The following is a 27,798-nucleotide window of genomic DNA, read 5'->3' as shown; positions in this document are numbered from 1 at the left end:
CTGCGTGGACTCCTTGAGCACTGCTGTTCACAGCTCACTTTACAAACCTGAAGCTGATGGCAATTAACACCAACACACCAGGCAATCCAACCGTTGCTCTACCTCAGGGCAGAGGAAGACTACTGCTAAAGGACAGTGACATCTCAGCTCCGCTCTCGAATCCAGAAAGCCTCATGAGTCAGAGCGTGAGCCACCAACAAGGTTAGTTAAATTTTTGCTAATTTTAGCTCATGCTTAACCCACAGCTCTCAACTCCCTGCAATGCCTTTCTAGGTGCCCAAAGCCACAACTATTCTATTCTTCAACTGCCAAAACATACATCTTCCCTCCCACCTGAGCAGCTCTGATGCAGGTACTCAACTGTATGCTGCAGAAACACATTTTTCAAATAAAAAGGCAACAACAGGAAGAAAACAAGGGCTGCTTTGTTCACCTTCACACTATGTGCTTATCTTAAAATAAAGAACAAAAGTTCAGTTGCGGAGTTCCTGTATTTCAGGGTCCACTCCAGGACGAGCAGAAGACAAGCTCATGTGCAGGGGGATGTCCCACAGCCAAGTAACAAGCAGCCTATGAGAACCAACTTCTACCCCAATGAGTAAAAGGGGAAGGAGAGGCGAGGGAAACACACACACAGTTCCATCAGAGTAAACAGGCAAAGTTTTTAAAAGTAAACAACTCCCCCCCCCAGCCCTGGCATTCTCAAAAAGCCACACAGACAGAATGCTTTTACTGGGATAACTAAAGAGTTCATTTTATAAGAAGAGTTTCCTCAGACTTAGTCAACCTTACCAGCCTTCTCCTCCTCTCCTTATTCACACTGAGCCGTGAAAGGGGCTTCAGCTCTCTCCAACCAATTAACAACTAATTGAAGTAACAGACTGGCACCATAGAGCCTGAGCAGTCAGAGACTGAACACTCAGCTCAGCTGAGGCCTATGCAAAATCATAATATTTCATTTTATTTAACCTCATAACACTGGAAGAGCAGAAAGCAGTATTCATAGAGATCCAATCCTGCAAAAATGTCTTTATTCCAGTTCAAATCCACGAGGTTAAAAGGAACAGTACACATTTTACTGTACGCATGCAACAGAGCCTGCAGGAACAGAGCCAGGTTTTATTTATTTGTAAAGCAGTGAGAGGAAGTTAAATACACACAGTTTCTCTCTCAAAAACAGAGCCACATTAGAACTTCAAGTAAGTGTATTTTATTTATTCAAGGAGACATCCTCATCCCTTTAAATGAATAAACGATAGACTATGAAGATGGATTTGTCTACACTTGGCCAAAACCTAATCTCTTCTGCTTTAGACTCAATTGTTTTGTTATTGCTAGGATGGTAAACTAAGTCAACAAATTGCTGTATAGAATTCTGTTTCTCAAAGACAGATAAAACCCACAGCAAGTCTTTAGGTCAAACTCGAACCTTTCCACATTACAAACACTAAACTTTGTGCCTGGTTGTACCAGTGAGGTCTTTCAGGGACTGTATCCACAGCTTCAGAGGCTCCCAAAGCATTGCTGCAAATAAAAAATGGGTATAAGTACGCAACACTGACAATCTGGAAGAATCAGCAGCAAGAAAGACTTCACGTACATTCAAACCTCCCATATCAGAATGTCTTCACTGTGCACAATTCGCCACCAACCCAGAAAACGAACAGAATTTAGATGAGAAATCCCTAACCTGTGGTCTGTGGAACAGACAGAAGGATGCGAAAGGGGTCAGGAAGATAGCTTGGTAAGGTAGGGAACGAAAGCGGTTGGCATTAAAGAGTCAGGACTGGCGGACAATCTCCTGATAGAACTAGAGCCCAAAAGGGCAGAACTAGATTTCAGAAATCAAGGATTTTCTTTTCAGTACAAAGGGAAGAGAGGCAGCAGCTGGCAGAGGAGGAACTGCTTTTGCATGTGGACAATAAATGTGTTTTAATTGGCTGCAGGAAGCAAGGGACAAGACTGACCTGTAAAACAGCTGGTAATGATTATTTGGAAAGAAGTAAGTTTGCTACATGATTTCTGCCCTCAGTCCTCAGTCAAAACTAGAAGCTAATGTAGAAGAAAATATTGAAATATTTTTACAGATGGGGATTATTTGGTGTGGAATCAGAGATCCCAATGAGGAGCGTGAGGCCAGAGTAACATTTAAATGAGAAGGAGGAAAACAGCTAGAAAGCAGGGGAAATTGCATGAAGCTTTCCACACACAAGCTATACTTACTACAGCATACCCACAGGGCTAAAGTGCAAATGTAAATCCAATCAAAAGCTCAGCAGAACAAGCCACTCTAAAAAGCATGGTTCACAGCAAAACTAACTCAAGATTTCCTGAATCCATCTGTAACTGTGCCTCTTTTTTGTCACACATTTCCAAGTGATTATCCTTGATAATTAAAAGCACTTAAGTGCTCACAAAATTCCCTCTTAATGGCCATGCAAAGCAAGGAAAGGAACTGAGCAATCTGACAGGCCTGACCCTGTACAAGCAACCCCCAACTATTTCTACAGCAACCAGTTAACACCAGTTCTTTCAGAGGCTTTCAGCACTGAGGAGTTTGCTAGAAAGCAGGGACCAGAAGGCAAACAGACTGGTGTGAACTGTGGAATCTCAAAAAGCTCATTTCTCTCCCATGCACAGTGCATGCCAAATCTTAAAATTCCTGCAGCATCCAGTTATGAAAGTACAATAGAAGAGAAAAACAGATGGCTAAAGCCTTTATGAGAAAAAAAAAATTTAAGCATTACTTCACTTCCAAAAAAAGGATATGTATTTGAAAATATAGAACCTACTTCAGACCATACCTAATTGATACAAAAATAGGTGACTTCCCTCATGGAAATGAAGCCTGTCTTCAGCTAAGACAGTGTACAAGAAAAAAATAACCCTTTTAGAACACTATGGCTTGTTGTATTTTTAAGCAAATTTTAAAAGTAAAGTAGTTCACAAATAAGATGACAGCCATTACATATATTGCAAAAAGTAACATATTTCTTTATCCTTAAAAGAGCTGCTGAATGGTACATCTGGTAGAAAAGCCTCCTAACATTTACTCCTTTCCAGTGCTTTTAAGCAATTAGCAGCTACATCCAGGTGAGCAGCTTTCTTGTGGGAAAAGGAATGGTTACAAAAGCATCTAATCAACAGCAACGTACCAGGAACTTGGCAACCTCAACCCTGCAAGAGTTAGGCCATTCCCATTGGAAATCGGGCAACTGATACGGCAATATTACACACTGAAGCTCCTGTTAGGTCCCTGACTTGCGAGACATCACACAAAATAAGGCACATAAAAGCCATCCCAGAGAGTGCTCATGTGTGTTAGATACTTCACTGGCTCTACAGAACAGCTCTCATAGCTTCAGGTCCAAGTACTGGAAATGATCTTGCGCCTAAAAGAATTTGTCTGGTGAGGCTCCTCTGCTGAGCCTGTATCTCACACAGGCCTCCAGCAGCTGAGAAACCCCAGGGAACACAAGAGAGCCACCCAGGGCCGGCAGGCATGGCACCGGCTCAACAGGAGACCCGCGCCTGTCTGAGCTGACAGCTGGACTGGTAGGATACCCAAAGGCCTCTCAAACAGCGCCAGATGCCAGCACTCAGGCACCTGACTCAGGTCCACCGCGCTCACCTGCCAGAGACACCCAGCACGCTCAGACCCCACACCGCAGCAGTCTGCTCCGATCAGTAGCAAATACATCCCCTCCACCAGCAGGTATGTATTCAGTGGCCTAAGTGAAAGCATAAAATGGCTTTTAGTCTCTATTCAATGGGTCTGCGCTGAGAATTAGGACAAAATTAACTCTCTCCTGCCGCGCATGGTCCTTCCAGGCCAGGACTGCAGCTCACTGGCAAGGCTGAGTGGAAAATCCTGCACTGCCCCAGCTTATTCCAAGGGTAAGCAGAGGATGACAGAAATCAAGCACTGCCAAGTCTTTCATAAATCAAGTACTTACATGATTAATTCAAAGCATTATGTTTTCACAGTAGCAGGAGTCACTAATCCATATTAAAGACCAAGAGTGCATTTATTTATTTATTTTAAATGAAAGGCCCTACAGGAACTAACTGCTCAATTTTTCAAAGGTACTGAGCAGCCACAACAATTAGGTCTGGGTCAATGGGCACAGCCAGAACACCACAGAAGCAACTTGGTTCCATTAAATCACCTGAAAATAAGGTTTTTCTAACAAGACAGTGACAACACCTGACACTCCATCACAACCTGCCCCACCAACAACCACCAACGAAAAGCATTCATCTGAAAGCAGCTGTCTTTAATCATTAATAGGGACAAGCATTAGAAATTAGAGAGAACAGAAAAAGCAAGCAAAGGGATTTGCGGCCTATGCTGGACAAACGCTGCTCTACCTACAGATAATCCTTTTAAAGAGTGAAGCAGCAACACCAGAGCGGTAGTGACTTCCCACACAGCCAGCATAGCTGCTGCTCTTGTTTCTGGAGTTATTTTGAACACCATATAAAAAAATTTGGATCTATGCAATGTTCATAGGAGACAGAAAAATATTAAAACCGACCAGAAAACCATCTAAATTTGCAAACCGCACCTGATCAGTTATGAAAGTATTTTAAACCATAAGTCAGTTTCTGAAGGGTTAGACAAATGAAAGCCTAAGAGAACATACCAGTTCATAACACAGCCTGTTTTGGACATGGACAATCCTTGCTCACAGACATGTTTCAGTCCAAGCGTGTTTACGACTGCATTGCCATTTATTTTAAAATATGAATGAAGCACTGTTTTCCTACCGAAACACTGCACTGTTAAAATGCCAGTACATTGAAATAACTCAGCGTTTACTACATTTCTATCAAAACACATTTACAGTATGGGACTACCAGCACACTCTATAGTATCACTACTTAATATATATTAGAACTGCTTTCAGAAAGAAACAGCATATGGAGTTCGTTTCTTCTATTTTGTTTTCACTTGTGCCAAACTCAGAGACAAGCTTTAGAAATAAACAAAGTAACCGCAGTGATTCTGTCAGCACATTCAGAATTGTATCTTCTCCAAAATTAAGGACAGGCTCAGTTAAATGTAATCAAAATATATAAATATTTTTTCCTTTGTTTCATAAAGGATTTCCACTTATGGAAGAAATAATGTGTTTTAGATTGCATATTTATATAACATCTTTGCTCTAAGGCTCTTCAAACAAGAGGAAACAGAAGAGAAAAGCCTGTAATCAAATGATTGTGTGAATGATGTTTCTCCCTATTGTTTTTTTCCCCTAAAATTCACTCATATTTCACCACCATACGGTTGTTTCTTCACAACCAATACAAGCACCAATACTGCACGTCTTCACGTTCAAGCCTGTAAAATGAAGAATCAGAGGAATAACTTTCTTTTTAAAAGTTGCTTACATATCTGAGGTTTTGAAAGGCTACATCACAACTTCATATACAGGGATTTTGCTAGGCACTGTAGTTTATGATTAAACAATAGGGTAGTTGTTTCCAAAAAAACTCAAACAAAAAAATAGATTGTTCTTTATAAAAATTTTGAGAGACCTTCTCAAATCAAGTTAAAGGAAGTTGCAGATCCAATCTGAACATTCCCCTGTAGCATCCATACTTTAATGCTGAAGCATCCTGCAAATTCACAAATAAGGAGTGAATCAAAGTGAAAATAAAAGCCACAATAAGGCAGTCTATGCAAACAAAACATAAAAAGTAATAAACACAATTACTGAAATAGACCAGATAAACAAAATTACTATGGAAAACTCTTTGGCCTACACTAGACAGCAGGTCACATGAGATAATCATGATAGTCTCTTTCAACTTCCCAAATGTTTTTATTTATATTTTACTCTATGAAAATAAGTTCAACTTCTAAAATGATTTTTTTTTTAAATAATCTTTCAAAACATTTCAGGCAAGAAGATAACTTCTTGAAAATTTCTCTCTCTAACCTGACACTTTTTCTTTAAGACAGAGCAGCCAGCAGCCTTCCAGCATATTTGACAGAGATTTCCAATTCCAATAGACAGAATTTAACTTTGTAGAGGCAATTACTTATAACCAAAGAAAGCGGCCAACGTAAGTGCCAAACTTGCCAACAAGAAGATAAGCCAAGTATTAGAAAGGAGGCTGCAGTTTATTACATGGCAATTTGAACATCTCAGTTCGCAAGGTCTGGAAAGTACTTTCTCTGTACTGACCTACAGGATCACACTAATGTGAGGAATTAAGACATGAATCATCCAAAGATATAAAATAGCACTTAAGCATCTGTATAATGGGGATTTTTGCTTGACTATTTAAAAGCTGTTCCTACTCTTCCCCATCAAATTTAGTTAAGTTCATCTTACACGGGAAGGAAGATTTGTCCAAGCCAAACCCATACAATTAACTGATAGCTGCTGTCCAGTCAGCTCCAAAGCCATCCAGCGGGACCGTTACAGCACGAAATGCCTGTCTTAAGACAGTTCCCAAGGATCTGTCTCTTGTTTCTTCCCATTCAAAGATGGGAAGGAAAAAGAAAAGGCAGGAGAAGACAACAATGCACCTTCAGGTTAAGAAAGACAAAAACAAAATGAAAACGAGTATCTACCCTAGATTAAAACAACACAATTTTCAAGATCGGTCTCAAACGCGTCAGTCAGCTAACAGTCACGTTAGCAGATGACATTCAGCACCAAGAGCTGAGTTGGAAACCAACTCTGGGAAAATAGTTGTGTATTCTTTGGAACACATTGAATCAAAGGCTCAGAGCTAATAAATGCGTTGTCCTGCATGATAACAACAATGCCAGCTAAGAAAAATCAAAGTACAAAACAAAGCCAACAGGTAAAGGTGAGCATGCAGCAAAGCACTCATCAAGAGACACGAGCACCCCATCCTGCTCCTTCCGGAACGGGCAGGCGAGAGAGAGAGGGGAGGAAAGACCAACATACACACACGCGCACACAACGTCCTTCCTTTTTCAGCATCAGCCACTTACTCCACCACCTATGCAGCAACATGAGCTGCTTCTTACCATTTTTTGGTGCACTCGACCATCAGCTCCTGGTAAGAGGCCACAAACTGGAACTTGGACGCGTGTTTCCCAACACGCTGCAGTCTTTTCCAAACTGAAGCCATGATGGTGAGAAATATCAGTCCTATTATACAGTAGCAACTCTGGGAATACCAAGGTAGAGTGCGTGTGCCCAGCACTAGCAGATTTACATATGGCTACAGTAAAAACAACGCACAAGATGCTTGAGGGGATGTCTAGGATTCATATTCTGCCTCTCCCGTCTTCACAGTAAATTCTAGTCTAGTTGAACAGCTCATCACTGGCGAGGAGCAGCAGGCAGTACGAGCAGATGAGAAAGTAAGACAGAAAGGAAGTTCTCTCATGGAGCCATCGTTCCTGATGCACTAGATGATCTGGAGACTGCAAGACTGGAAGACAAATCAGACGGGGGAAGAAAACAGTAGTTAACACAGTACATACTACAGTGCTGCAGTTGCACATGATCTTGTGCCTTCCAAGCAACAACTACAAGAAGCCACAAACACCTACCCCTTTCCTCTTCCCTCCTCCCCATCAATTAAATAAATAAATAAGAATGCAGCAGCAATTTCAGGAATGCAAACCACGAGTCTGTTTGGAAACATATCAACATATCCTTTTATCAGCACCATCGTAATTGGCAACAACAACAAAAAAGGGCAGGTCAGGGCCACACTGAATCCTTAGGAAGCATCTCCGGGAAGCAATGCAAAGTGGCTGAGGTGCTGCCAATTTGCTCCCAGAGGGAGGGACATCGGGAGATGAAGACAAGTTCTTTGTCTTCAAGCTGATGACAAAAGGTGTAACAGTTGTTTCCTCTTATCCCGCCCCCCCCCCCCAATTTCTCTCTCTGAGGAGGAGGAACAGCCAAGCCCCATGCAAGGGATTGTTAGCGCTTAAACGTCTGTGCTGGGGTGAGGACCAGGATGACAGAGGAAGGGGCATTTCCTCAGCTCTGGCTGCCCAGGCTTCCCCTTCACTACATGATACTGAAATGGAAACGTCTCTCCCCCCCCTTGCACTGAGAAGCGCTCATCAGAAAAGGGAGAAACCCAGCTGGCTCCTCTCCCTCCAAACGCAAGCAGCATCTCGGCGGCGTGCAGGGGAAGAAACCTCAGCATGAGCAGAAAGGGGAAACCAAAGGCTGCTGCAGGCGGCGAGGTGGCAGGGCAGGAGGGCACCGAGGCGAGGCCAGGGCATAGCCCGGGTGCCGGGAAGGTCTCCCGCCCCGCTCTGCTCCGCCGCGCCAGCCCGTTATCACCTCAGCGCCCAGCCCGCCGCGCTCCCCCCGCCGCCGTTGGCCGGCAGCCGTTGGGGTTTAAAAATTAAAACGCCAGCGGCGAGGCGCGGGGGGTGGGGGTGGGGGGGCGCCGGCGGCTCGGGGAGCGGCAGGGAGGGGGGAGGGAGGCGCGGGGCGGCCCCTGCGAGGCGCGGCACTCACCTGCCCCGGCTCCTCACACGGGCGGTCCCCGCCGCGCCGCGCCAGCACCACACGGCAGCCGAGGGGCAGCGCTGCCGCTGCCCGTTACTGCGGCAGCGCCCCGCCGCTGTGCCAGTCGCCCCGCAGCCCCATAGCGAGCGCCGGGCACACGCCGCCCTCCTTGCCCTTGCCCTGGCCCCGGCGGGCGGCCAGCCCGCTCCCGCCGCCCCTCACGCCACCACCATCGCCCTCCTGCCGGCGCGGCGCTGCGCTACGCCTCACCCCAACCGTCCCCCCCCACCCCACCCCCGCCGCGCCGAGCGCAACCCGCCCCCGCCGCGCCATTGGCCCCGCCGCGCGCCCTCCGCAGCCCATTGGGTTCTGCCCCACGTCAATCACCGGTGGGCGAAAGGGTCTCTCCTCGCGCAAAGGGGAGAGGCAAGGCGGGGAGGGGAGGGGGAGCTGGCAGCCCTCCCCTCCCGCCCCCCCAGCTCCATCTTCTCGTCTGATTGGCCGCAGCGCTTGAGGAGGCGGGGCTGTCTGTACGGGAGGGCTATGCGATACGTAAACGCGGCCGCCCGTCAGCGCCAAAGCGTTCGGCGATTGGCGGCGGCGCTTCCTAAAGCCGCGGGTGGGCGTGGCGCTGGGAGCGGGCTGTCAGCGGAGGGGCGTGGACCGCGGCGGCGGGCAGCGGCCCCCGGAGACCCGCCGCGGCCCGGCGGCGGTTGCGGCCGGGCCGGGCCGGGCCGGGCGCGGCGCGGCCTGGGGCCGCCTGGACGAGCCCCTTCCCCCGCCAGGATGAGCGGGGTGGGGGCCGGTGGCGGAACGGCGTGGCTGCCCCGGGCACAAAAGCGGCCCCGAGGCGGTCGCGCCTAGGCGCCTCCTGTCAGGTGGGCGCGAGGCGGCTGAGGGGCGCGGAGCGGGTCAGTTGGCGGAGGCCTGAGCCGCGCGGCCGGGGCGGCGTGAGGGAGAAGGCGCGCGCGGCGCTAACGGTCGCGGGCGCTAACGGCTGCCGCCGCCGGGCTCGGTGCAGCGCCGAGCCCGCCGTGCCCAGCCGGACCCAAGTCCTGTAGCGAGGGCCCTTGTCCTGGAGGGGCCGCCGCTGGGTTTGTCATGGCATTTCCCGACAGATTTAAAAAAAAAAAAAATTGGAAGTTTCTGCTAAATTAAACATGAGAATAAATAATACAGGCGATGCGATGTCCCTTTGCTGATTTAACTGGATAACGTGCTGTATGAGCACCACAGATGTTCAGTTTTAGATGTTGTGCACAGCTTCATGTAAAAATACCTGCAGGGGGAAGAGGCTGGGGGCTCTGCCTGGCCCCCGAGCAGCAAGGAGGGATGATTATTCTGGAGGCAGACTGGGAACTTCCCATAACTGCACTAGCTGAACGTTTTGCCTGCAATAAAGTGCCATCAATGGGGTGTCAGTAGCCAGGTGTAAACCCTTGGTGCTATGTTCCAGCATCCGTTTCAAATGAAACGGTTTATTCTGGTTCAGAGCATTTGAAGGCATAGGGAGAAAATGCCACATTGCTTGCTGCTTATTTAGCTTTTGAAGGCTTTCCTTACACCCCTACAGGTGCAGTAAGTCTTAGATCCCAAAAGCACTTTTGGCAACAAGTGGATTCTCCAGTCACGATAACCTGGTTATATTAGACCCTGCAGGAGCTAATCCTAAACCTTTCAGACAACCAAATGAGAAACTAAGCCAGATAAAGCAATGAAGGCCTCCGAGTGGCTGTGAAATTGAAGCCTCGGGGCTTTGCAGTCCTCCTCCGTGCTCTTTCCCGTGAATAACCGAATGGAGCCCAAGCCAGATCCGCAGGCTGGGAAGCTCCTTATCCCCCTCGGCGCCTGCTCTTCCCTGAGCCGCTGCTCTCTGTGCCGGCACGTGACGGGCAGCCAGCGTTCGCCACGTAGAGTGACAGGAGAGACTGTGGCTGTGAGGACAGCCACGGGGTGAACTAAGTTACTTTGGAGATGGTGAAATGCTTGGCTGTAAAAAAGTTCAGCACCGCCTCTGCTCATAATAGCTTAGTCTTCATTCCTTTCCCTTCTCTTAAGACAGATCTACTTATCCAAGCTGCGATATTTTCTGCCTATTTTGACCTGTCCTGGAAAAAAGCAATGACTTTCCTTCTAAAAATGTTACACTGGAATGTGAAAGATGGTTGACATAGGCAGATTTCCTCAGATAGAGTCTTTTTTTTTTTTTTTGGGGGGGGGTTTACAATTTGAAGATTTTGCACATTTGTCTAAGGCTTCTGTCCCAGTTTTGCAGCTGGTCTGCACACACATAGTAAATCCAACACACTTGGGGAAGACATCAGCTTTTTTTTTTATGTGAAGAACACCTGCTCAGATTTAGGAAATGAGGCCAGGATTTCCAGAGCACATCAGACTGAGAAAGCTGGAGGGTACACATGCTTAGTCCTGACTTGGGAAACACCAGCCAGAAATCTGGCAGCTGTAGAGTGGATCAAACAGCATTATTACAAATTCCAGTGGCCCAGAAGAGATCCTGGGTTCTCCTTACCAGGAAAATATCAAGTAGTCACTTTTACTGATTTTATTTCAAAAGTTGTCTTTATTCTGTATGTATTAGCAGGTGTTCATCTGTAAGCTTCTCTCAGATTTATCCTGTGTACCATGCAGCATCCAGGCTAATTCCTAAGACATATTTTTGGCTAAGATTTTATTTTCCTCAAACTGAGACACATATTTTCTGTCCTGTGGAATAAACGCAAAAGATGTAGTGGTTGTTCAGCAACTTGTGTTTCAAACATCATTATTTATTAACATTTTCCATTTCCCTCATGGCTTTTGGATTCAAGTTACACCAGGCCTAAGAAGTACACATCACATGGCTGCCTTTTCCTTCGTTGGGTGGGGAGAATTTTAACTTAGGCAATGCCTGTTATTATGCTACATGTTATCTGCTTATTTTCAAAATTTTGAGACTAGCAAGCTACAGCTCTTGCGATTTCAGGAAGGCCTTAGGAGATTTCAAAGGGTGTGAGCTACTACTATGGAAAGAAGGGTGAGATCTTCAGCTGCAGATGAGAAGCTAGTGGCCACCACAGTGCTCTCAGGTTACTGGAGCGAGTCCTAAACCGGAGCAGCGCAAAAGCCCTTGTAACTTGCGTTGGCCACTCACAGCCCAAAGGGACCAATAATTGGCAGAAAGGGCAAAGGCATGGCTGAAAAACCCTGTATCCTCCCCGCCAGCCACAGCGCCCTGGTGGAGCAGCCAAGGACTGGGATCCCCCATGCTGCCCTCACTGCTGGGTTGAAAAGATCTCGTGTCTGGCCTTGCCATCTTTGAGTCTGGTTTGTGCCAGTGATGCAGCAGAAAGCAGAGTTCAACTGTAGAGCGTGATTCAGGATCTGAGCCAAGATCTAGGGAAATAGTCACATTTTGATTTAATCCAATATTATGAGCTTAACTACGAAAATAGGAACAAAACTAGTTACACAAAGTGCCCGATACTCACTTTTAGGGTCAAGACTGAATAAACAACTCTGACGTGACTCCCAGAACAGTTCTCATGATTATAAATGAAATGATTCATCATTTCATGTACTGTGTCAAGAGACCTGCTCTTCTGCAAACAGAAGCTATAGCCATGTGATGAATAGGCAGATGCTTTTTTATTATTCAAAGATACATTAACATGCATGATACCATCTATTTAAACTGTAGTCCTGCTTTTCATAAAGAGGGAAAGCTGAGGAAGGTATGTCTGTGTATATTGGAGCACGCTTTCACCTGTGACATCCTGGAAACAGCTTGAAGCAGGATGCCAAGAGCTGCTCAAACTGGGGCGTTGACAGGGCCAACCAGGGAGTCCTCAGGGCAACCTGACCCGGTTGTTCATAAGCAGCTGGTCCCACCAAGGGCACCCTTTCTAACAAAAATAAGTACAGGCTTGTGCTTTGTGGTTGGTCTCTTTCTTATCCTCTGCTGACAGGGAATAGCCAGCCTCCCTCTCAAGCTCCACAAGAAAAGGTCAGTATTTGATCTTTTTCTGGATTTTTTTCTGGATTTTGACTCCTGCCCCCTTCCAGAATAAAGAGGAGCTTTGTTGGTAGATTGCAAGCCTACTGGTCCAAGTAGAAAGATGATCTGTGCTCTATTTATGTTATTCCCTGTTAAGCTCTAAAGCTATACAGACTCTCCCTTACCCTTCAACGCCTCTTCATCAGCATGACTAAGGACAGGTTGTTCACCAATAAAGAAATGACCTTTGCTAGAAATAGCTATCATTATAAATCTCAGTTTCCCTGTCCTTCTGTATATGAGCCTGCAGAAATGTCACCGAGGAAGTCGACTAATTGGATTATGTCAAATTTGCAACAGCATTTAGCTTTTTGAGGCAATGGGCCGTGCACGTGAGGTTACCATTACATTTCAAACTTTCCTATATTTCTAGTTCCCATCAAAAGGTTGATCCTGTGTTAACAAAGGTAATGGAGAATTTGCACTGACCACAGTAGATTTGGGTGAAGTCCCATCTTCCTGTTCCCCAACATGTCTCACTAGCTAATTTGTAAGGACCTATACAATATAGGTCCTGCCTTAAGACTCAGTTCTGTAACAAGTAATGCTCTCCAAGCTCTGTGGCAGCACACTAGTCCAATTGTTCTTTTCCTTTTGTTTCTTCACATCCCAACAGTAATTTAACAAAAAACAACGATACACTTAGCACATCATAAAAATGTACACAGCAACAAAATCACAGCTTTTAATCCTCCCTTCTTCCTTTGTTTCTTGTTTGTTGCTGCAGGAATTCCACTCAGTTGACTTTTCACATGATCTGCTGACGCTCAACAGCCACTCTGTATTGGAGAAAAAGTGTTTGGAATATTCTCCCCCCTCTCCACTGCTAGATATTGGCTAGAATATTTTTTGGAGAGGGGTAAATGCTCCATTTTATTGTGCAATGAAAGCTTGACTGAGACTGGCAGCTGAGAAAAGGTGATGCCCACACTGCAGAATTAGATAGCCCAGTTACTATCCTAGCCTGTAATGGAAGCATGAGACTTCAGTGATACTCCTGTAACTCTTAAGGATGTATCACTAAGAATAAAAACATCACAAATGTTGACTTCTTTATCTACAGACCTGTGCAGCGTTTCTAGCCCAGGCCAGGCCCCAGCCTGAAGGACTGAGCTGTGCAAAGGCACAACACCCTGTTGCACCTCCTAGCCCAATGTCTGCCACCCTGAAGGGCAGCCTCACCTCAGCTCCGCCGCCAAGGGGTCATCTGCAGCCACCGGAGCTGGGTTAACTCACCAGCACCTCTCTTTTACAGCCTGTTCATTCAAAGCCAAGAGGCCTGGTTCAAAAAAGGGTGGCTGCAAGCCTTCCTCACCTGCCTTTCCTTTATTATCTCAGCCCTCTTGTCTGGCTGAAATTCCTCCTAAGCCACTTGGCGGTAAGGGGCACGTTGTATTTATCTGCAGCCTAGGTCAAGGACAGGAGTCACGTTCCTGAAACGCAGAAGCTCTAACGCAGGAGTTCAGCCTACAGAGCTAAGACGAAAGATAGGGTTTTGGTGGTGGAGACCCACAGGCTGCAGCCAGCGTCTCCCTCCTTCTGCATGGGAAAACTCTGGAATAGAAGTGCTTTCTCTGAAGGACTTTGCCCAAGCTTATTTTCAACTGCTCTCCTGGTAGTAAGCCTGCAACAGTCCAAATGAGTTTTGTCATTCACCTTTTCATATCCTTGAGGATTGTGTACATCTCATAGGTGGCCCCAGTTTCTCTCTTAAAAAAAGAAAAAGCCCATACTTCATCCACAAATAACAACTCTTTCAATCCTTTATCATGCTCAGTGCCTCCCGTACCTTTTCCAATTCTTCAATACCCTTCCTGTGTGGTCTCCCTGGCCTTTTCGCCAAGTGTAATTATGCTGGTATAGGACATCCTGCAGCACTAATGAGGTAAAGAATGCCTTTCTCCTTCTCTCTCTCTCTCTCTCTGTCTCTAAAAAAAAAAAAACAACAACCTAACGACAACAACAAATTGCTTAGCAAATAATCTAGCTGTTAATTTAATTTAAGATGCCCTTCAGGAATAATGATTCTCTGGAACTGTTCACTTTTTCTTATTTTGATAAATCTATCTTTCTTTTTTCCCCAATTCTTTTCAACTTTGAACACAGTCTTCTTTTTAAACATATTCTATTTTCATAACCTAATTGCTTGTTACACAAACTACCACCAACACTCCACAGAGACAGCTGAGAGGGTCAAGATTTAGACAAGAGAGGGGGGCACCACCTTTGGCTAGAATTTGGAAAACAAAAACAAAAACAAAAACCTCTCAGATAGGTATGGCAGCACAAGTGGAAAAGCAAGACCCTTTTTCCAAAGACACAGAACAAGAAGCTAAAGACCCTTTTCTAAGAGCCTGGGCATTAAAGAAGAGGTGGAGCAAGTTTGGAGGGAGTCTTGCTTCCTACCTCCGAAACGCACACCTGTTTAATACAGATCTGGAGCTGCTCGTTTCCAGCAGGTCAAACCTCTGATTAACCAGCAGTAGATGCCTCATTGAGGCATCTAAGGAAATTACAGGTTCAAAGGCAGGGAGGGCAGAGAGTGAAGGCTGTACAGTCCATACATTCTTTTTACTGAGATCCTGTTTATTAGAAAAGGAGTAACTGGACATGCAGTCAATGGAGAATACTGTACCAGAAAAAAGTTAACCCTTTTAACTGTATTTCTGTAACTCTGCATGAATACCAGAGGAATCATAAAATATAATGCAGCTGTCTCCAAAGATTATGCAGGAAATTCCTCTTTGCCCAAACATCTTATCGTATGTTGTCTTTAAAGAGAATGCCTAGTTAACTTTGGATCTGCGCCATCAGTCATCCCCACAGTATATTCGTAACAGAGGCATGCTTCCTTGGAGTAGATATATTAAAAATGCACAGACCATCATAGATCAAATCTGAGGCCCTCTTGGAAGCCTGTTTAAAGCAATTACCTTGCAGATGTGATAAGATCTATTATGCAAACCTGAATTTCTACTAGACTAAGAGAAAATTCATAGCTAACAACTTGCAAGACCAAAATCCCAAACATCATACAAGACATTCGTGCTTGATGAAAAAAACTTTGAAGTGCAGAGTCAGAATATGTACATGTAGCGTGGCCTTAGTCCTGCAGAAGTCTTACTGTTAGCAAAAGTTTAGGTACTGAAAATGAATCCCATGGACCTATTCATACATGCAAAGAAATTCAAGCGTTTGCAGGCCTTAGTGGTGGGTCTTGGGGAGATGTGAGACAGTACAGAAGAGAGAATCAAATCGGTCTTGAAAGGACAAGCAATTAACTGGATTGACAACCTGATTGCAAAGTTTCCTGCTCCAACATTTACAATCTCAGCAGCCATCCAGTTTAGATTTTGTTTCTACTTAATCTGGAACTGAAACAAAATAAGCACACCCAAGTTATGTAACTCCAGACTCAGAAACTGAACTTCAATACGTCCAGGTTAACACTTGTGGACTTAAACAGTGTTCTCAGTTATTTTGAACCAAGCGTATCACCTTAAATTGTCATCAAGCAATACTATGGGGCTACACAGGACCAACAGCTCAGAGATGCGTTCTAATTTCCCTGTAATTTTTCAAATCGTATATATATTAAAGTCACAAAGTCAGAAAATGCAGGGACAGTTAAATTGCAAAATGCTGCATGCAATAATACTCTTCATCAATATAAAAGGGTGCAAGTTTACTTACTAGGTGCTCCACAGACTATGCATCATCCCACGCAGAAAAGGTACCTCTCCCAAGTGGTCCTGGCGCTATGGTAAGAGAGCATTCTGGTCCATATGCTCCGGCAGGGGTGTGGGCTGAAATCCATCTGGTGATTAGTCATTAAATACTTCCAAGACATAAAACAGCATTCCTTTACCACCTCAAACTCTGCCTACTGTTGGCAGCCCCAGCACCATGAAAAAAAAGTACAAATGTTAACTCATTCAAGCAGTGGTGCTTTTACTTATGCAGAGAGCCGACCACCCAAGCCAGAGAAGGTGATCACCGCTCTTCAGCCCTTGCAGACAAGACAGACTCACTGGCTACCCTGAGGCCCCAAAGAACACTTTGTCCGTTGGAAAGAGGTACATTAAACACTTAAGGTAGTAACCTAAGTTCTCCAGTGGTACTAATATCCAGCACAATTTAGTGACTGGGTGGGTGGTTGAAGCACAGTTAGGAAAAAAGTGCTGAGCTCACTACAAAAGGGACTTCGGACTCATTCTGCCAGGCAGGAGTAGCCAGATCACGGCAGCGTCTGGCCTTTGCCCCTCTTTAGAATCTCATTTTTGATAAATCCCTCTGCAAGAGCTGGTGTAGGACATACAGCCTTACCAATAATGTATCCCTATGGCAGCTCCCTCAGTGAGTCCCCAGCTCAAGGAATAAGTTGCTAGATTTAGGTATTTTTCATCCACCGTCTAGGGAAAGGACATGAAGAATTTTTTTCTCTGAGCAGTTTTAGGAGCCTTAGCGACTGTTTGCACACCCTCAGAAGGAGTGAATGCTTTGCCAACTCTGTAGAGGGACAATCCAAAAAAAGGAAATCTCCTCTTTGGGCTATTTTCTAACTGCATATACGTGACACCGTGATGCCTAGGTCCATCTTCAATCACTCATTTTGAAACAAAAGATGTGAGGGCATACGTGGGTTCTTCTCTAGAGAAGCCATAATTCCAGGAGCCCAGCGACTGTCATGCAACCCGGGGCAAGCGTGGGAAGAATATGATGGCCGTGTTCGGAGAGGTAACCCAATCGGTCACCACAAATGCCTCCCTTTCACCTCTAATCAGAGCTCTGAGGTTCAGCAAAGGAGTACCTACACAACAGCAACAAAAGGCTGGTGAAGGCATCTCAGCCTCTTTCTTCTGGCAAAAATTTCTGTAGCATCCAAGCTAGCAAAAACTTTCTGTTTTGGGAAACAACAGATACATCAAGCATTCTGGCAAAGCCCAGGAGAAATGACAGTTCAGTGATGTTGAAAAGAAAACTATCAGGGAGAGATTAGTTTGTCTCACAGTCTTTCTTTATGCTCTCTGCCGAAGAAGAACAAGAGTCCTTTCATGCATATTGAATTTACTTATAGCGTGAATCCACTTCTGTCAGTAGGTCTGTAAGCGTTGCCAGTTTAGAGAAATGCGTGATCACTGCTGTCTGGCACCTGCCCTCTGCACGCCTCTAAGAGCCAAAGTTTTCTAGCCGCTTGTTCTGCTGCGTACTCTGCTCGTTTTACGCTGGAGCACCACATTTTGAATATAGCATTCAGGACATTTGCTGGGCTATCAGTTCAAAACTTTTTCTTCATCGATAACTGTGCAGCACAGCTTTCTGATTGCCCTCCCCTGTCCCAGGGTTTGACGATGGAGAGCAGGCAAAGCAAAACCAGATCTCTCGCTGGGATCAGGGGCTGTGCTGATACAGAGCACTCTCTGCAGGGGCTTGGCACCACCATCATTTCAGCTGACAATTATTTGAAAGCGAACCCTGTTTCCGCTGATGCCTCAGTGCCAGACCATCCATGGGAGTTTTGATAGTGGAGTAGCTCCTGCTAGGCAGGCTGCACAACTAGACGGGGGCCCACAGGCTGTGAAAAGCTCAGATTCAGGTAATGGAGATGGAGGGAGGTAAGGGTGCAATCTCCTGTTAACAGGAGGCAGTCCCAGCTCATCACTCCCACCACCTTGCAGAGAAAACAGCCACCAGCACTGCCGGTTGTCAGGCAGCACCTCTCTCAACACAACACACCGGAGCTCAGCTACTGCTTTGCAGCAGCTGACCCTTGCATGCCGCGGTGTTGCAGCTTGTGCAGAAACCATAATCCCTGAGCAGACACAGCTATGCTACAACCATTCTCCTGAGAATCTGTCCAGGTAGCAGATGTGTATCACATGCTGGCCATCCAGTCTCCTCCCAAATCTAAGATGTCCATGAGCTCGAAGCTTAGATACAAAGTCTGAGGTCTAGAAGATTTAGGTCCTTTCCTGATAGACATGATCACAAATGAAAGTAGTATGGACTTTGTTCCTGGCTCCTGCTTTTCTTCTTCACGTCCCTCTGGCAACCCAAAAGTGACAGCAGTCCAACCGAACTGGTGGCTCATGGCTTTGCTGTGAGGCAGTAAAACCCAGGAGGTACCAGGAATGGCATCTCAGGCCCAGCTGTGTCACGGACAGGGGAACGGATGGCATAACTGGAGGGCTAGCGCGGCCCAGCAGGCTTTGGTGGCTGGGCACCTCTTTCGAGGCACTTCTGTGAGCTGGTGCCCTACAGAGCAAGCCTGGTACTGCCTCTGTGGCCCCTGCTCAGCAGAGGACCAGCGCCCAGTGGCTTGCAGATGAGGATGTCAAGTGGAACAGCAGTAGCTCCCAGGAGCTGGCCTCGTACAGCTTGGGGAAGACAGCAGAACAGGCCTCCCCATGTCCTCTGGTCTGTGGGAGGAGTGGATGGTCCCAGCCAAGCACGTTAATGGTACCTGCGAAGAAGCAGTTTGATTAAGGCTCTGAAAGTTGCATCCAGTGCCAGCTCTGCCAAAGGTCAGTTTATGCAACCTCTCAGTTATCTCTGCAACAAAAAGGTAACGATGCTTACCTACCTTTAAAGGTAGGATTAAAATACTCAATGTTCTGTGAGGGCCAACGACAGGCTACAGCCAATAGTAAAGATAAGACTTGCATTCCAGGTTTTGTGATTTCCAACACAGTTCCCCTTCTGGTAGGCTAAAAATCATTTTGTCAGGGAAGGAACAATTGCTAAACCAATTCTGCTGTGCACCTGCATGTGATCTTTTTCTACAAGTAGCCAGGATGCAAGTGGATATTCTCAGCACAGGGAAGGGCACCTCTCTCTTTTCCTTTACCAGCCTTCTAGTTGAGAGGGCAAACTGCAAAGGGGGTAGAATGGCTCAACCTATAGTTACATGCTCTTACATGCTCCTGTTATTTATTTAAAGCATTGACAAAAGTACTTATTTTCCCCTAGCATGTGTGTTAGAATAGCTGAACTGAGTTTAGCAAATCTCCCTGCCCAAAACATCAACCTGAAGCAGAGTCACGAAACCAGACATGAAAATTTTGGCAGATTTATAAGGAACTAAAAAAAGAGGCTCTGCCATCTGCAATCTTAATAACTGTAGAAGCACTTCAGTTTGCTTGACCCACAACATCAGACACTGTTGACCTCATTGCTTGCCACAAAATCATGATGCATCCCTCAGTGCATGGCAGCATCACCTCAGTGAGCCTAAAATAAAACCCACAGAAAGGTTTTATGTAACGCCAAAGCTACAAGATCTCTAATGTAGTTTTCTACCAAGAAAAAGAGCCAAGAACAGCTTAAATTCATTAGCTAATGGCCTGTGACAATGAAGGACAAAGGCAATTATTATGCACATCTCTCAACTGATTGTTTCAGTATAAAGAAAATGCAACAAATTATTGTTCTCCCATATTAATGTATCATAAAGGATTACTAACACACCTATTTGGAAAAATATATCCCTTTCAAAATGCAGGCTAATGCTGGATAAATTCGATTTTTATAGATGAAAGCTTGGTGGAAAATCAAGATTTTATTAGAGCCACAGACAATCACATTACACTTTTATATGATATGAAGTCTTCACTCTTGAATCAGGAAATTGATCTAGGGAAATTTTTTCTCCCAAAGACTTATCAATTCCCTGAGCATCTCTTATTGTATCTCAAATACTTAGCCTGAGATGCAATAGCCAGAGGCATTCTTAATATCTGTTTTTATTTATAGAAAAATCAAAAAATATATGTCACACGGAGTCTTTAAAATGAGGATCCCTGTATAGTAGCTATGGGTACATTTCTTTCATTGGAATGGGAAAGAAGTCAAATTTGCCGTGCATCTGGAACAGTAACAAACATTATTTCACATCTATGTCATTAACACAAACTTTCCATCAAGCTTCAGTTTAGGAAAATCATAATTTTGCAAGACGTTGAGACTCATAATGAGCATCAAGGCCCACACAGAAATTGAATCAGATTTACGGTTAGATAGCCGGAAGCCTGTGGGTCTGTTTCTGAAATGAAGAAAATGACGTCCTAATATGGGAAGGGAAAGGCATCTCACCAGTTTCAGCAAAACGTATGCTACGTCAAGCTCCTTTTCATTTTTTTAGTGCTGACAGGTGAAGTATCAAGTCATGCTGAGGAGAGGACGCCTCACCTGAATCTGCCAAGAGAAGTAAATTCAGACTAAACAGGATCCCACAAGGTCTGCCATGGTTTCAGGGTCTCATCCTGTCCCCTTGCACATGAGTGAGGGGCCTGCCAAGTCTCCGGGAGGCTGCCAACACCTGCTCCTTCGTGGAAAGGGATACACTACCCCCGGCTGTATTGCGTGGCGCCGAAGGAAATCCATCGAGGTGTCTGGCCGCTCGCACCAAACATGGCCATGGCTTTCTCTTAGCTACAGTGACAACTGGAGGTTTTCTGAAGCTGTGGCTGCTTCTCCCATGCTCGCCCCTTGCTAGCAAGACGCCAGCTAACTACTGTTGACAGAGACTTCTCCCAAAGACATTCTCCCAGAGGCGTTCTTCTGTGCTGGCTGTTGCAACAACACTATTGATTTTCAGTTGTAGCTGGATTCTATAAATAGTTTTGTTTCTGCTTTCCCCAGACTTGCGTTCAAAGCAGTTTCCTGGTGCCTGGCAAACAGCAAGGCACTCTGATCTTTCACATGGCAATCCTTAAAAGTAGTGCATGGGACTGGCCACGTACTGCACAGCAGCCCAATATATCTGCTCCAGCACATCCAGACGGCAAAAGGTTTTGCCATCTTGAATAGGCTGGGAGACAGTAACACATGCATATTAAAGGTGGAAGAGTCCTCTAGTGTATAATGCTGGCCAAAAAGGCTCCTTCTGCAAAGGCTTTGTAATCCGTCCCACATCCATCCTGAAACGGACAGAGCTGAGGGTGGATTTCAGCATCCCAGCATGCTGCAGGTGTGCAATGATACTTTATCCCACAGGTTCTGAGGCGTCTACTCTAAGGTTTTACCATGTTGTTTCCCCTCTTCCACAGAACAGTCTTCAAACGTTTCCTCTTTGCAGCTGACACATGTATTATAAGCTACTGAGACTGTAATAAAATGCGCAATATGGACTATATATACACACACATACATATATATATATATATGTATATGGAGTGTTACAAATTATGAAATTCAATGTCACTTTGTAGAAGTCATGAAAACTCTAATTCCCAGTAACCCCTCTAGAGACTCGGGCATAAGTTTATACACTAAAATGTCAAAATCATAAAAACCCTGATTTTCCACTGCTTATTTTGCACTGTAGTGAGGTAGCTATCCCATTACATTTCATAAATACAGTGACTCAGAAGTCATTAGTATGCTGAATAACAAGCTTACCACGACAATGCAGTGCTTTACATTTTAAGCGACTGGTTTTCACAGAGCGCTTGCACTGCCCACTTTAAATACTACAAATAAATGTGAGCTCTGGGGGAAAAGTGTTGTTGCTGGGTTTTGTGTTTTGTTTTTTGTTAAGGGGAGGAATATCGCTAATAAGAAAGCTGGGGTCGTAGTTACAAGCAGTAGTAGACGCAGGTTTTCTGAATGGCAGGGACAAAAGAGGCAGGCATGTCCTGCTGCTACAGCACGAGGGAGAGCTTCCAAGAGAGTATCACGTTCGGGAGACTAAAACTAGCATACACACTGAACAAAATCATTCCTTGAAGGAAGGAGAGCCTTTAAACTGCTTGTAATTAATGGAGAAACAGCACTGCATACAGCTCTGGTCTAGCCAAAAAGTCTTCCAGATTTTAACTGCTCAGAGAATGGTGCTTATATTTCTCCTACTTTTTTTTTTTTTTTTTGTAAAAACACACAGTGGATTTTTTTGCCTTTTTTGGATATTAACATGCAACCAGTTATAAATTGTGAGTTGCAGCACTGGATAATTTCCCTTCAAGAATGCCAAGCAGGTCCTGTGTTGTATCAGCCCATGTGACAACACAGCAACTAACATTGTCTCGGGCATTTTTTAGCCACAATTTGTAAACAGTTGCTCCGTAGGAAAGTTGAAGTAAACCTTCATCTTAGGACCACTTAATGGTACTCAGTTTTAACCTGCTGAATGTCCTACTTAAAAATGAACAGAAAACCTAGCATTTAGCTCAAATTCTCAGGAGTGGAGATTCATATCAAAAATAGGAAACAGCAATATCATCCACTAATTTTATTGTAGGCACTTGCCTCAGATTCTCTCCTTCTTTCTGGTATTGTCCTGGTCCCACATAGAGAGCTCCTTTTTGCTGTTTGTCAGAGGAGACAGAAGAACAAATTTTAAAGAGTAAGGTTTAAAAAAAAGAAAAAAGCAAACAGTTTGAACTTACATTTCAAATGTGCATGTAGATACAATATGTATCACACAGCAGCACTGTCTCTATTGCTGTGATTTACTATCCATCCACACATCCAATACAGACCTCAGCTGCATGGGGTTTCAACCACGCAGACATGCTCTTTTTCCTTTTATATTTCCTGAGACAAAGTATTTGCAAAAGAACTACCTCACACTGAGAAAGATGTAATTATTAATATTTTTTTAACGTTCACCTACATAAGCCTTAAGGACACAGGTTGGGCCAAAATGAACCTTGAAGTAGGCAGCTGCATCTCCACCAAGCCCAACGACAAGCACTACACCTGCATTTGGAAAACAATATTAAAGCTATAAAAACACTACTCACTATGTGCAGATTGGGATGTGCATAGCCGTTGTACTGATGGCCAAAACTGTTGGCATGAGCGCAAAGGACATCCTCGGCTTTGCCTCCCTGGGGTGGGGCACAAGCAGCGAGACCAAGCAGTGCTGGTGGGGCTCACCTAGTGAAGCGCAGAGATCTGCATCTGAGCAAGTCTGTCTCGAGGTGCTTTTCCAGGGACACCCATTCAACAAGGTCCAGGGGGAGGGGGGGTCCCTCACTGCTAAAATCAGCCGGATGAATTGCACCTTTTAATGCTCCCATATGAGGGCTAGTTGCTTAGGCAGGGAAGTCTATGTTTCAGGTGTCTCAGGGACACCTGAATAGGCCAGCGGAAGGGCCAGGAATAAAACTAGGCCTTCTGTGTCATAATATCTGACACGCTAAATATCAGTGTTTATGCCTACTGTACACCGCCTTTACCGTTAAAAAAGCCTCTTCATTGTGGAAAAATTCCCTTCTACACCGAGAAGGAAAAATGCTTCCCAAGACCAGGCTATACTTTTTTACCTTAGTCATAGGACTCAGCCTTAGTGGGTGTCATAATTTGATTTTGGCTAGCTACCCTGAGAAAAAAAAAATACTCCTCTTTGTTCAGATGTTGACGCAGTTTACACATAAATGAGAACCAGGACCTGTACATACATATATACGCATTTATCTACACATACATACAGAGATACACTGGAAGGGAGTAAAGGTTTTACCCTTGCGAGCTTGATTTTTGGGACCTAGACAAGTTGCAAAGTCACTCAATCTATGAGAGCTATTTCATGAAGGTGGAAGTAAACAAGTTTTCAGAAACAAATATTTGAGGAAAGTTAAACCTTTACTACAGGATAGACTACCTAATCCTCAATTTGCTTGTTTAGTTAAACTGTTATGCATAACAGATTCAGAATAACAAAAGTTCTCAGTTTTTGTGTATTCCTTTTATTACTACTATTTACTATTTATTACTATTATTATTACTACTATTCCTTTTATTACTAGTATTACTTATACTAGTCAAGTCTAGGAAACATAGTAAATGATCGCTCTTCCAGTAATATTCATAGAGAAAATTAGGGTGAACAAATATTGTTGTAACACTAACACCAGGGGTAACTGAACAGAAGACTCTTCTATTCAGCTGAAGCTTAAATTTAGTTAAGCTGAAAAATAAAACAACAACAAACTGAGGCAATCTAGTACACAAAAAAACTGAAACAGCCATACTGCTTCACACCTACAACACTGTGAGCTGAGACCATAGCTATGATATCTAATTTTGCCTACATGCAAGCAGTCAGCGTTGGTAACCCTCAGCAGGGAGTTTCAAAACAGCTTCCAATATTTGCAAAGTGTATACCAATATTTGCAAAGTGTATACCGTAATTTGTGCTGCAATGCCTGGACACACCAAGGGATTTAGGACACCTCACTAATCTTGCTTCAGGACTGCCCGATACTTTTCAGTGGGATGTCGGCACGTCGTTTCTATACAGGCCTGTTCAGGTACAGAGATCCCTCTGCTTCTCTCAACATATGCATGTCACCTTTCAATGTAGGGCTATTAGAAACAATTTCCAGTAGTGCCTGCAATTTTTCAAGGTCTGCATTTGATGATAAGTTCCCAGTAAGGAAAAAAGGCCAGTCAAAGATTAAATATCCCAATTAATCCCTGGTCCTCATTTTTTCCTTCTGTTTCACCCTTCACTCTCTCCTCCATCATGCATCAGAGATCTGAGTTGGTGCAAATGAACTTCTGAGTGCGCAACAGCACAACCTACCTAAGCACCAAGCAAATAATTCGGAAGCGTGATTTTCTTATGTTTTTTTTCTTTCTCAGGACCCTAAGAATTTTCCCGGGATCTTGCTAAGGAACCATTGTGATTTGCCTGTTTATGTAAAAAAAATTCATATTCCCTTGACATGTTGAGAATACAACATGCCAGAAATAACTTGCATACTTTTGAAGGTCTTTCTGATTATGAAAGTCTAGCACGTACCAGCTTTATCAAGAGGGCTGAAACAAGGAACTCAAAAAAAGCCTGTCCAATGACTGATCTAGTTAATTTGCAAAGCTAACTCATTAAATTAACAGACGTGCTAAGTCTCACAAGAAGCAACTGCTGCCTTATGCAAAAGATGCAGTGCGCTCATCTGGAAAAGGAAAGTTCATATCTCTTAGCTAATCATCACAAACTTCTTCCAGATACTTCTTATTTTGGACATGCTCCACATTACTCTTTTCCAAGCCAGGATTTTCCCGGCCAACACAAGCCACTGGGAAATCCTATCTCCTCTCACGTTTCTGCTTTTCCAGCTCCAGCCAGGCCTGGGTGGTTAAGCAGAAGCTGGCTGAAGGGAACAGCATTAATGTCCCAATATGTGGCAATATCTATTGGAGAAGAGCATTCTGGAGTCCTGGTCTGAAGGACTGCCATGTCTCTAGGACTCAAACGGTTTTAGCCAGCTCTCTTTCGTTTGTAGCTTCTCTAGCTCACTGCAGCACAATGTTTAAGGTTACACATAGGGAGAGGTTTCTTTTAAGACTCATATTTCCCTCATTACTAGTTTTGTAAAGAGCTTGCTCATTGCTGCAAGAAAAAGCTGTGAAAGTTGGGGATATCAGAACATTTAATATAGGAAACTTACCTTGTAGGCAGCCTCTTGTAATATGGTTAGTTCCTAAGTGAATATCAGAAAGTCTAGCACCTTTGGAGAAACATGTCAACATTTCAGGATCGCAAGCAATGCACAGTCACCTGTGCTTATAGGCACCCGAGGCAGCTCAGGAATGACAGCACTCATTAAAAGCACTTGTTGATGGAGCAAGCGCACCCAAAAGCACCCGAACCAGATGAAAACCAACTCGGCTCCCGCGGGGGATGCTTTTTGCTTGGCACCCTTGCTGAAAGCAGCCATACACGACTGCCTCCCTGTCCCAAGAAGAGCGTCAGCAGCTAATCTGCAGCCAGCTAGGTAGCATGTGCCTCCGGGGTCACTTGGAAGGATTGTGTTGCCAAAGCCTCAGATCTGCGGCTAGTCGAAAACACCAAGTAATACACAGTGCTGAGGAGATTGGTCTGCAGGCTCCTTCATTCCCTACGTGCAGGCAGAATAGAGCCTGTCAAAGAAGGGACATATTCCTTGGGCAGCCCTGCCGCTGCTCTGCGAGGTGGCACCACCCTTAACCTGTCCTGCTGGGCTATCAAAGAGGCAATAATAGAGAAGGACCACATCCTCGCCTGGCATAAACCAAGGAGAGCTTCCTGCACCTGAACAGGTCTTTCTTCTCCTGCCAACCTGAAATGAGGAGAAAAACCCGCAGCCTCTGCTTTTAGAAACATCACAATTAATTTCCCCTGACCAACCTCTGACCTGGCCACTGGGTCAATGCACCTGCCTGGGGTTTCTCAGAGAAGGATCGGGGGCACAGAGCCCCACGGAAATCCTGCAGTTCCAAATATCCTCGAGGCTGGGAGGGAGCCTCAGGGAACAACCTCCTTTTGTATACATCCTGTTCTGACACTCTGCTTCCCAGCCTCTGCTCCTGGCCACTGTCGAGGACAAGCCACCGGCCTAGATGGACTTTGATACAAACACTGGGCCCTTGATTTCTAGGTTTCTACAACAGGAGATAGGGCGCTTCTGGCTGCTTGAATTCGCCACTCAAGCTCGACCTGCCCCAGGAGGCTTTCAAGTCCACGAAACACCTTAGGGCCAGCTACGGCCCTCTACATGGGAAAGGGGTGGGAGTAAGCCATATTATGGGCACCTGAGTTGCTCCACGAAGCTGCTCCCACAGCAGCCTGGGCTCTGCTCCCCATACCTAGACTCTCTCTCCAGCTACACACTCCGTGGCCTCAGCCTTAGAAGCTCTCTGAAACCCCAAAGATGCAAAGGCTGGGCTAATTCTCCCTCATTAGTCTGCAGTGGCTTTTTGGCTCTCCCGTCTCCCCTGCTTTTTTTTTTTTTCTTGTGGAAAGCTGAATAGCAAAGCATCTGCACAGTAACAAACCTGACAGCCAGCTCCTGCCTCTGTTACCCCCTGTTCACTGTCATGAGTTGCACAGGCCCCAGGTGCTCAGCCCCACCCCCGGCCCCTCTCTGCACAACAGAAGACTGCACTGGTACAGCTGCCCAGACACTGCTGTGGGCACAGAGGCAGAGAGGGTGTTTGCTGTTGCACCCACTTACGTCTCTTTCCACTGTGTGGAAAACGAGCCCTCCTTGCTCATCTAGTTTTTGACTGAAAAGATCTTGACTTTGATCAGATTCTAAGAGACGTTTGGTTTTAGTGGTGCAGGCTGGATACTTTAAAAGCCTCAAAGAAAAGGTATTTAGGTTAAGAATGCTCTTGCGATACAAGTATTGAAAGTCCTTAAGTGTGCGTTTAGAAAAAAAAAAATTTCATTTAAATGCTGGCAGAACTTCAACAATTTAATTTTGAAGTGCTGAAAATACCCTCAGATGATTTCTGTAGCATTCCAGAACCCAAGAGTGATCACAGAAAGCAAGTCACTTTAAAATCAAG

The 27,798-nt window shown here is 45.0% G+C and overlaps 1 protein-coding gene across 28 annotated transcripts in view; it reads right to left on the bottom strand.

The window, feature by feature from the left end:
* The window catches only part of EHBP1 (EH domain binding protein 1), a 283,064-nt gene that overhangs the window by 212,081 nt on the left and 43,185 nt on the right, over window positions 1–27,798 (bottom strand). For 11 of the 28 annotated variants that reach the window (XM_068940593.1, XM_068940603.1, XM_068940606.1 and 8 more), the window contains exons 1-2: window positions 8,475–8,702; window positions 7,013–7,422 (exon numbers count right to left, since the gene is read on the bottom strand). In XM_068940593.1, coding sequence (XP_068796694.1) covers window positions 7,013–7,116 — 104 coding nt within the window. In that variant the 5' untranslated portion in view covers window positions 7,117–7,422; window positions 8,475–8,702. Of the gene's footprint in view, window positions 1–7,012; window positions 7,423–8,146; window positions 8,264–8,474; window positions 8,740–8,852; window positions 8,936–16,212; window positions 18,983–20,610; window positions 21,039–22,764; window positions 22,824–27,798 lie in introns of those variants that run through there. The other 17 variants (XM_068940595.1, XM_068940605.1, XM_068940612.1 and 14 more) reach the window with 8 other exon arrangements.

Source organism: Struthio camelus, chromosome 3 (assembly GCF_040807025.1).
Source record: "Struthio camelus isolate bStrCam1 chromosome 3, bStrCam1.hap1, whole genome shotgun sequence".
In the NCBI taxonomy this organism is placed as follows: domain Eukaryota; kingdom Metazoa; phylum Chordata; class Aves; order Struthioniformes; family Struthionidae; genus Struthio; species Struthio camelus.
The sequence above is the reverse complement of the archived record's forward strand: the minus strand, read 5'-3'. Positions and strand labels throughout refer to the sequence as shown.